The 11,357-nt window shown below is 32.2% G+C and overlaps 1 protein-coding gene across 2 annotated transcripts; it reads left to right on the top strand.

The window, feature by feature from the left end:
* The first annotated feature begins 399 nt into the window (after window positions 1-399).
* Window positions 400-2,673, top strand: LOC143621450 (uncharacterized). Of its 2 annotated transcripts, none has more exons than XM_077092872.1 (6): window positions 400-462; window positions 1,003-1,071; window positions 1,165-1,303; window positions 1,380-1,508; window positions 2,178-2,268; window positions 2,357-2,673. In XM_077092872.1, the coding sequence occupies exons 2-6, from the start codon at window positions 1,004-1,006 to the stop codon at window positions 2,518-2,520; spliced, it is 591 nt and encodes a 196-aa protein (XP_076948987.1). In that variant the 5' UTR covers window positions 400-462; window position 1,003; the 3' UTR covers window positions 2,521-2,673. The 2 variants fall into 2 exon arrangements, with proteins under 2 accessions (XP_076948987.1, XP_076948986.1); XM_077092871.1 differs by lacking the exon at window positions 400-462 and adding an exon at window positions 774-879 and having other exon boundaries at window positions 990-1,071.
* Window positions 2,674-11,357: the final 8,684 nt, after the last annotated feature.

The following is an 11,357-nucleotide window of genomic DNA, read 5'->3' as shown; positions in this document are numbered from 1 at the left end:
TGATCTGCGACTAGCAGAATTATAATGCCGTTAGTTGCAGGTCGCTGGAACCTCACTTTTTTTCCGGAAAACTCAATAGTTTCTTCCCAAACATCTTTGTAACCTTATATCGGACTTTTAGGAACCATTTTCTAGAAAAAGCCCCCAATTATTGAGGTCGTTGGCCAAAAACGTTTTACCGACCACCTAGGCGTTAGGATTCCGTTAGTCGCGGAACGATGAAAACAAATACGTTAAGAGTAGCCGAGTCGTTAAATAGGACCTACATCGATTAAAGATGAAAGTTGTGATTATAAATTTCCAAAAAAGGATTCAGTCAATAATTTACCAACTCTTCTTCTTTCTTGATAGAAATAACTTTTTTTTTTCTTTTTTACTCAGCATAAACCAATCCAAACAGTCCGTTGTTCATCTTCACCGGCTGATCCAACGGCGACCAAGAACGAAGACGGAAACTGTGAGGTATGGTTCAGTGATTGATTACTACTGCTTACGTTTCTGTTGGATCTCAGTACTCTTCGTAGACTGTAGAAAGTGTTGGAATACCCTGTCAATTACTCATTCTTTTTTGATTGATTGTGCAACTAGGGTCCAAATATTTACTCACAATGAATGATGTTCGAAACTCACATCCCATCCAGACACCCCTTAATTTGGTTGTTTCATATCTTACCCATGTATATTGCTAAACATGATTTCCTATTGACGATATATTATTAATAAAAGTAATTAGCAAAACATAAAGTGACTAGATAGATATTCTTTTGATTTAGGACTTTGGCAAGCAAAAGTTTCAGTTTTTCTGTTAAGTAATTGAAATCAGTTGAGCGACTTGTGTTTCAATTTTTATAAAACATCAGAAAGCCGACACGACAGTCTGTTCGATTTTTGCTTTTAGAATTGCCGACGTGACAATGAATTGGATTTGAGTTGAAAACATACAAATTTGGATGCAGTAGAATCATTAACTTGGCTTCCAAGCAACTCAGTGGCTACTGCTAGAATGGCGCGTGCAAGTCCTCGAGGTTACTGCTTTCTGCTTTGCTTGATTACACTACAAGTCATAGGCAGGTACTTTCTTATGACTACTTTTTCCAACGTTAATCTCTAATGATACATAGACGGTTTCTTATTTTTCTTGTTTTTATTGTGTAAACGTTACAGGGCATATGGGAACATTTTGAATGTTGGTGAGGAACTAAAAAAGGAAACTGTGCCATTACAAAGCGGGTCCCGAATCTACCAGCTTCAAGGGCTAAGACCGAAGACGTGGTATGAAGTCAAGATATCATATCCTGCTTCTGTAGGTATAATAAACATCTTTTTTTATGCGTTTGTGTACATTGCAAGTAGACTAATCTTGATACATTTTATACCAGATACCCACTAGCTTTTCATTACAACTGAAGAGAGGACACCCGGATTTATTGTTCAAGCATCATAGAAAATTACTGAACACTGAAAAGTTGATTTTCAAGAATGATGATGCAGACTTGCAAAATGACCAGGTTTGACTAGCTTCAATTTTTTATTGCTTTTAAAGCTAGCGATTTCAAATCGTTAATTTGAAAATAGGTTGATGCAGGCTCAATTTTCTCTCTAGCGGGTCGAATGTGGGTCAAATATTAAAACCTTATCTAAAATTGATACGCAGGCATGTAAACAAAACAAATGAACATGAACAATAAAACGAACAGGGTTTTGTTGTTCGTGTTCGTTTGTTTGTTTGCTAATAGTATAAACGAACGGTTCATGAACGTAAACGAACAAACATAACTGAACACAGATGAATGAACTTAATCGAGCTCTAACCAACTAAAAGTAGTCATGAACAACAATATATTGGGCCTAAAAAATTTAAATGAACTAATTAATGAACTTACATAAACTTAAACCAACTAACTAACATAAATGAATGAACACAAACTAATCTAAATGAAAGAGTTTTCACGAACGTAAGTGAACTAACGAGACATGTGCTTATGTTCATTCGTTTAACTAAATGAACAAAAAGGGTTTATTTAGGTTCGTTCGTTTATTAAATAAACGAACATAACAAACTACCTGCCGAACAGTTAACGAACGGTTTACGAAACGTTTGGTTTATCCAAGCTGCCCAATTTGGCACATCTAATGCTTGTTTTTGAAAAAGTAATGATTATGATTTTTTGTTCTAGAGTGAAACATATGTCGTGTTGACCGTTGACCCTGAAGGGGTGGTTGCAATACCTAATGGAAAGGAGAGGGAAATGGTCATTTATAACATAGGTAACTTTGATCTTATTTACTGATATGTTGACCATATTGCACCTTGTTTTTATCCCTGCTCAATGCTTTTTCGTTATTTTGATGGCAGTCTGTGATGAACTAGTGTTAGGCATACCACATGAAGCCTGGTGGGTTGTGATCCTGGCTGTTGTTTGTTTGGGTGTGGCATTTGTCGTCCCTTCATTTCTACCATCGGTTATTTTAAGTACAGATGGAACACGCGGTCGGGGAGTTACTTTCAAGAATTCTTGACTTGTTGATCTTATTAAGTTGTTTTTGATTCTTTTAATATGATTAGTTAAGAAGAAGCATTACATAAAGAATTCTTAAGTTGATGATCTTGTTAAATTATATTTGAATCTTTTGATTTAAAAAGAAGGCCTTATATATTGTTTGTGTTACTTCTTGAGGTGATTGTCCTATGATTTATTATTATTAATATTAGAAACTTAGATTTTAATAATCCAAATTATTAATCATTGGCCACCAACAATCCCAATGCCTTGTCTTTCCGACAAGAATCCAGGAAGCAACACAAAACATGATGTAGAGACAGAGAGATCTGAGCGGTGGTGAGGTGTAATTCCGAACATAGCCGTCGAGAGAGATACAAAAGTAAGGGTGCTTGTGTTTATTCTGGTGGTGGTGCTTGTACCCTTACTCGCCGGAAAATCACTTGCCTGAAAATACTCACCGGAAAAGGAGCGCGGTGGAAGAGGAAGAGTGGTGGTGGCTACGGTTTCACTATTTAGAATATCATAATATTATTTTTAGGTTTTTTTTGTCAGCTCAATTATTTATTTGCTAGTAAGGGTATTCCGGTCATTTCACTCTAACTTAATAGAAATAACCAACAGAGTTAGCAAGTTGTTAAGTTAGGATTGTTATTGGTAACAACATTGAAAGTTGAGATTGCCATCAGTCACAATGATAGTTGGGATTATTGGTGGCCAATGATTAATAGTTTAGATTATTAAAATCCAATTTTCCTCATTATTATTATTATTATTATTATTATTATTATAAGAGGTAAGTAATTTGCATCCCAACTTGCGATTTCTATTTCCATTTTTTTGCTTTTGGCTCCTGGCGTCTACAAACCGATGCAGTTTGTGTCCAATCGTCAAGTCAACGGTTGTTTGAAAGTTAAAAAAATGGGGCACGACAAAGTTGTGTTTTCACATAGCATTTTGGGAAGTCAAGAAAATAGTTAGATTTACATATTTTTATATCTGGTCTATATATACGATGTTATATAGATCTTGCTGGAACCAAATTTTTTTTTATTGGTTCGGAATTTTTTGAAGCTTTAATTTTTTTTCCTACATCAAAGTTTCCGGGCCTGGTCGGGTTGGGTTAGATAAATAAAATTCAATATCATTATCATAACAAAGTACATCGTCAACATTCAATAAAATACATTGTCGCTTTAATAAAAAAAAATATTATAATTGTTTAGTACGCGTTTTAATGTTTTGACAATGATTCATGATTTCTTCAATCATGACTCTCAAAAAACACTACTTTTCATTATTACAAACGCAAAACCAAGGCTGAAGACGCTTATGTTTGTTTTTTTTTAAGTTTAATTTTATTAAGTATTAATTGGGTTAGCCTTACATGCTCACTCTATTAGTATTTTTGTGATTCTATATTAATCTATATACGAGCAATTGTCTTGTTAACCATTTTTTTATTTTTATTAATTTTCATAGTTTTTATATAACATTTTATATTTTATACAAAGAAGTTGATTACTAAAAAAAGTTAAACAAAATTTTTTTTAATCAACGGGCTCAAATATTTTTTAAAATTATAATGGGTTCGCTCGCCGGAAAAAAATGTGTGTGCAAAAATATTTTTTTTTAACTACAAAATTTTGTTAATCAAGATGTCGGTTAGAATATGCTAACCCACATAAAAAAATAGATGAATACATCGAAAGAAGAGAGTTTTGACCTACTTGGTTCACGTTAAGCTAATTTTACTACTTTGACCAACTATCTATAGAAAAGAATAATGGGTAATCGAATCAAAAATTAGTTCCATCTTCATATCATTAGCATTGAAAATAGTCCGGCCCTCTCAATGTGTATGTCCAAGCTTCGCCGTTGTTCCAAATTATCCACCAACATGTGAATATAATACCTTCCACCACTTGCTTTTTGATTTTGGGAAGAATTAGTGAACCGATTCAAGTCGGCATATCATTTGGCTTCACAACCAGATCATGATTGATCTCCAAGCTTGCATAGCAGTGTGACACATACCAAAAAGAAGATCCACTATTTCAATTACGGAAGCACAAAACATGCACATGATGAAAGAAACATCGAAGCCTTTACTACAAAGATTAACCCGTGTCACTAGTCTATAAAAAAAAAAATCTCCAAGTGAATATGTTCATCTTTATAGGTGCACCTTTGTTCCAATGAGTCGTAGAAGAAGAAATATTTTCTTTTCAATAGCTTTTCTTACTATAGGCTATATAAAAAACCGAAAAAGGAGTGAGTTTGGGCAAACCTGATGGGTTGTGAGTGCCTCCCCCACTGATATAGATCCCTGCCATAATGCGTGGATGACTAGCGACTACTTTATAAGTAAATATAAAATTTTGACAAAAGTCAATCACTTATAATAATATATACTTTTAGAGAAAATTCCCAAAATGTTCTCTTTTTATAGAGTGATTCCATTTTTGCCCCCCCCCCACCAAAACCAAATTTCAAATTCCATCTTTGTTCAACACAAACCCGTCGACACCACCGTGTTTGAAATTCGAGCCGACACGTTTTTATCCAATCATATCATGTCATGTGGCCGAAAACACGTCGTCTTCGGCATGTTTCAAATGTAACTAGTCGTCACCGACATGTTTCAAAACGTGACACATGTTTCTAGTTATATTATCGACAAAATATACATGGTCGATTACAAGTTTAAAGAACATTCACATTCTTTCCCCTATCTTCAAAACTAAAATTACTATAAAAATCAGTACATTTTCTCTATTCTTTTTAATTAAATAGTATTTTCTTAAATCTTTATCATTACGTTTTCTATTTCCTCAACTCACAACTACTTTAAAAATTTTATAGAGTGAAACATGTGCTTTTAAAATATACTATAAAACCAAGTGTTGTAAAAAATATGGACGACATTATACATATGTGGAATCCTCTCATAAAAAACATAGAAGCATCTTGGAACCATTTCTTCCCCACATTGCTCGGCAATGTGCAGTGCTAACAGTCTAACACCCATGAAGGCACAAATATGCGTGGTCCAAACCCATTCCACATTTCATTTAATATATTGGTTTAGTAATTCCATCCGTAACATTTGTTTTTTTTAGGTTGGTTAGTTATTACCACTTTATTTACGTGGCAATAATGTGACACTACTTTCTATTAACCAACATCCATCCATAACGTTTAGTTTATAAATCATCATATTTTCTCTCTTTTCACCTCATAAAGTAGTCATTTTAAAAACCAAATCATTATTTTTGTACTCTCTTTATGAATTTAATAATAATAATAATAATAATAATAATAATAATAATAAATAAAAAACTAATGTTCATTGTTAAACTAATATGAGCTGGTGGTGAAGTGGTAAGGAAGAGAATTGATATTCCATATGACTTAGGTTTGATTTCTGTCCTCAACATCTAGTTTCAGAGTCACTGGGGTGATGATGAGAGACTGGATGAGTAGGTGTTGTTCACTAGTTGGATACTTGAACTGAACGTGCTTTATCTCACCGCATTGCCGTGCATTCAGGTGAGTGTTCACAGGTGTTGGCCTTAGGTGAAGGTTTTCCCCAAATCGAAAGACTTGTGTATCCCAATATAGGATGTGTTTTTCATTTTAAATAATTTTTAGAGATGACTTACTTTAAAAAAGAAACATATTTTTTCATCAATAAAACATATTAAACAACATACGAATTGATTAACAAGTTGGTTATTTTCTCATGTGACATAGTTTCATGCTTTCGAACTTATCAAAAAATATTTAATTGATCTGTTTTTTTCGGGTGTGAGGCATATGATAAGATAAATATATATACAAAATGTTTTATCGTTTTATAAAGACGTTATATCATTATTCTTTAAATACATTTTATAATAATAATAATAATAATAATAATAAAGAACAATAAACACAAAGAGAGAAAATAAAAAATAAACTTTATAGTATTTGATTTAATATTTTAAAGGAAGACTTGAAATGACTAAAAATATGTGATAATATGTCAAATAATATTGTTGAAAGAAATAAAAGTATAGGAAAGGGATATGACAAGTATACAAAGGGACACGTTTAGCCAAACCCTTTAAAACACATTTATTGGGAAATAACTATTTTATAACAATCAAATATTTATTCTGGTCATTAATTAAACTTTATTATAATAAAGAAAACTGTTAACCTTATATAACCATGATTCATAACTATTTTAACAAAACACATTTATTGGGAATAACTATTTTATCACAACTTCATATACAACATTAATTAAAATCATAAGTTTTATAGAGGTTTTGTTTTTTTACTAAAATGGGGATGAGTGATATTTAATTTACTATAATAAATGATTTTAAAAATATTTACTAAAATAGATTTTTTTTCTTTGAATTAGATAAGATTCTATAATTATCTCATATATACTTGTGGTTTAGTGGTAGGAGACTCGGTTTCTAATAGAGACTCAAGTTCGATTCCCACTTGTGTCACTTTTACGAATGTTATATGTTTGAACCCTGAGCTCACCCGGACTTTTGTCCAACCGTGTGTTACGCCAAAGAATTCTGTTTTTGTGGTGGCACAACGACTGTAAAGTGGCAGCCGACAGTATGATTTCCCAGGGGAACACCCAAGCCAAACTCTGAAAGTCAGCGTATGCCCGGTTATCATCTCAAATATTCTTAATCAAACCATTACCTTATAATCTCAAATACAATATTTAATCAATTTATAGTCTCTGTTCCAAAATAAAAAATAATAACGTTTATCATCTTGGTTGCTTGGTCATTTGATATTTGTAGTTCATTTCTATAATATTTAATGATTTTATTCCTAATGATCTCAATACACATCAACTATAGACAAATATAAAAATGCCAAATAAAGTTTCACGACTCTCTAGTGATCTCAATATAAAATACAAATTAAATAAAAATAATAAGAGGTAGGATTATTATAAAAATGATTTGACAAAAACCCTAGTAAAGTGTAGCTAACAATATTAATAAACACTTCATTGAAATTTCTTTCACATAGTTTGTTCAAATAGGTTATACAGTAGTCATGACGAGTATAAAAGAAACCATACATAATAAGATACAGTTTTACTATTTTTGGTTTAGAACATGTAAAATCATATCTAAAGCGTAACAAATTTAAACTTATGTGAATGAAAGAATTATCTCTTTCATTTGGAAAATGGTGTAGATAGAGTGGTGTGGGTCGGGGGAGATTGTGAGGATTTTTCGGCCCGGTCCATTAAAAAAACTAATTTCGGCCCGTTCTAATAATGACCCGGTTTTCGTGTTTGAATGGAGTAAATATTTACCAAAAAAGGTGGGCATTGTGGCATGGAGAGCGGTCTAAGGCCGTTTACCAACTTTTGATGCTCTAGAAAGAAGGGGAATTTCGGTGAGCACCCGTTTATGTCCGAATTGTAATGAGTTGGAGGAGTCCGTGGAACACTTGTTTGTATCGTGTAGCATGGCCCAAGCGATGTGGAGTGTCGTTGCCCAATGGTGTAAGGTTCCTCCTCCGCTTTTGTTTTCCTTTCGGGATGTTTTGGATCTCCACAAATTTGTACCCATGTCCTCGAAGAAAGCAAAGACAGTCTATGCGGTGTGCTTAGTTGCAACTTGGTGCTTGTGGAAAAGGAGAAATTTATTGGTTCATGGTGGGGGCCGGATCGACATAGCCGGACTTGTGGAAGAAATAAAAGTTATGTGTTTCTTGTGGGTGAAGAATAAAGGGAGGCGAAACAATCTTACGTGGGATAAAGGACGATGTTTTAGTTTTTAGTGGTGTCATTTAGTAATTCATAGTTGGTGTGGGTGTTGGATTGTTTTCAACATGTTGTATGTTTGTAATCTTTTCTAGCTTCTTGCTAGAGTTTTGAAATGCATTTCATCATCATCATCATCGTACTCAGTATATCCCACCAATAGCAAAGCTATGGTAGGGTCTGAGGAGGGTAAGATGTAGACAGCCTTACCTCTACCCCATAAGGATAGAGAGGCTGCTTCCGGTGAGACCCCCGGCTCGATAGTAGTTTTGCATCAAGCCTTGGACATAAGGCACATAGCACTCAATCATCGGGACACCGGCTGATCGGTGCATGTACCCTTGTCTTTCGGCTATCAACGCCACTACATGATGCCTGATTAACCGTCCGTCACTTTTAACGTTATTTTCACGAGATTAGTAAAATAACGTCAAAATTAGTGCAATTTCACTTTTGCCCACCCGAGGGTTCACACATATATACATCATATGTGCGCACCGCAAGCAGGGCTTTTATTTGTAGTTTTGAAATAAAAGTGAAATTGTTGGTCTAAAAAAATATATGGTTCTGTCGAATTTTATTCACATATAGTAGTTTTGAAATGCATTTGTTGGTCTAAAAAAAAATATATTTGTAGCCATGGCTTTCATTTAATTCAGTATGGTTCTGTCGAATTTTATTGAAAATATGAGATGCAAATGTGAAAGATAGTGAGAGAGAGAGTTTTTGAAAATAAAATAAGGGATTTTTACATATTTCTTCTTTTTAAATCTTTTAATTACACATTTCCCCGATGCTAAACCTCTAAAATAAGGAATTCATTCACGCAAAGGAGATAGCAACACGATTCCAGCAACCTCTTTGTCGTTCGATTCATCGCAAACGGTGATTCTGGCATCCTATTTGGCGTTCATTTCTAATGATTTGGAGGCTTTGTAATCTTGGTATGTGGAATTTTTTATAGTTTCTGCACAATTTTAATTAATTATATTGGTACTGTTCGATTGTATTGCATCGTAATTCATAAGTGATTGTGTATTAGGTTTTAGAGTATAACAAGGGTTGTGGTTGTAGCGGCGTCTTCTTACTCATTTTCCGATTCACTGGTGCTTGTTTTTCATTTAATTAATCTCGAAAACATTATACAATTAGTTTACATCATGTTTACTTATTTTTGTTTGATATTGTTAGGTTGGTTCTCAGTTTGCTAAAACAATACTATTGTGCTTCAACATTGACCTGAATTTGGTGAAAATATGGATAATAAATATGTAATATACGTGTTTGAAAAAAAAGAAAGAAATATGTAAAATTATTTAAGTTAAAAATTAGGGTATAATAGTCATTTATTAAGTAAAGTTTAATGAAATGGGGAAATATGTAATATATACGTTTTAAGAAGGTGATATATGTAATTGATTTTTTAGGCTTGAAGAAATATGTAATAAAAGATCTTAGGAAGAGGAAATATGTAAATGCCCCAATAAAATAAAAAGGAATGAATTATAAAATAGGATCAAGTTATTTTATAGAGGAGGGTAAAATTAAGACGGATGAGAAAATTTGTAGTCACACAAAAATAAACCTCAAAAAAAAAAGATATATGGTTTTTTTAATCCCAACTATTGTCTATTTGTCACTGTCGGTCCCAACTAACGAATTGACTGCTGACAGTCCCAACTATTAACGTATTTGTTTCTAACGTTCCGCGATTAACAGAATCCTAACGCCGTTAGTTGCAGGTCGTCGGATTAAAACGTTTTTAGCCGATATGTCATACTTTTTGCCAATTAAACACCACGCCCTAAAAATCATAACTTAAAATAATAAAAGATAAAGTAAAAAACAAAAATGTTCCCCCCATCTTCCTCGTCATGAAAAAAATTATTTTTTCGAAACCTTTTAGTTTTTTTTAACAAGTAAGACGGAGGACACATTTTAGTTTTTTTTTATTTTTCGTTTATTATTTATATTTTGAGTTATGACTTTTAATTATTTTTTTTAAAATTTTTAAGGGTTTATAGCCATAAACCCTTCTTATTTTTTTTTCCTAATTTGCATTTTAATTTTTTCCTTATAAAATATTATCTAAATCAAAGAAATAAAAAATACCTATTTTGGTAAATACTTTTAGAATCGCCTATTTTGGTAAATAAAAATTCCTCATCCCCATTTTAGTAAAAAAAAATAAAATCAATGTTTATATTTATTTATGCCATTAATTAATAAATTTAAAAATTTTCAATTATTACACAACTCCGCTAGTTTAAGTATAAATATCAAGAGGGACAACATAAAACTTCATCATAGCATAACACTATTCTAATTTCAAGGAAAGATAAAGATGTCTCTTGCTCAGAAGACAATCTTATGCATTATGTTGATTTTCATCTCCGGTGAACTATATATTCTATGTTCTTTTAATGCAACATAAACGATACTTATATTTCTTTAATGTTGTTAATGTTTTGTTTTTTTTTCTTTTATTTAGTGATGAATACTTCTCAAGTTTCATTTGCCTACAAGACTAATGAGCATTGTCAGTTTCCTGAAGACTGTCACACATGTGCTATACACACAATTCCTCTTTGTTTATATGGTTGGTGCTATTGTATAAGCAAAGCGGAGTTTTCATCCACAACTTATAAGATTGACGGAGATAGTGATAAAACATCAAGAACATGATGTGTCGTGAATTCTAATAATCTATAGTATTGTATTTGAAGTTAATGTTGGTAATGGTTTAATAAAATTTTAAAGTTTTATACCATTTCTCCCCTTATTGTTTTAGATAATATATTATGTTCATCATAAAATCATAAAATAGCTTGATTTAAGTTCCAATTTAAGTATTTTTAATTTTTTTAATCTTACCACCTTATATTTTATTTTTAAATAATTGTTTTGATCTTAGGAAAAGTTCATATATAACCTATAAACTTCCTAAATATAATTTATCCGTGGAAAGTTATTAATTTTCTAAATTTAATCTTTAATCATATATTATTTTCTTTTTGTTGATACGTGCGTTATTAGAACTCCATTAGAAAATCAAT

The sequence above is a fragment of the Bidens hawaiensis genome, unplaced genomic scaffold, assembly GCF_021521415.1.
Source record: "Bidens hawaiensis isolate Kalapana, Puna unplaced genomic scaffold, B.hawaiensis_p1.1 tig00002866_1, whole genome shotgun sequence".
Lineage (NCBI taxonomy): Eukaryota > Viridiplantae > Streptophyta > Magnoliopsida > Asterales > Asteraceae > Bidens > Bidens hawaiensis.
This window is presented reverse-complemented; position numbering and strand designations above follow the sequence as displayed.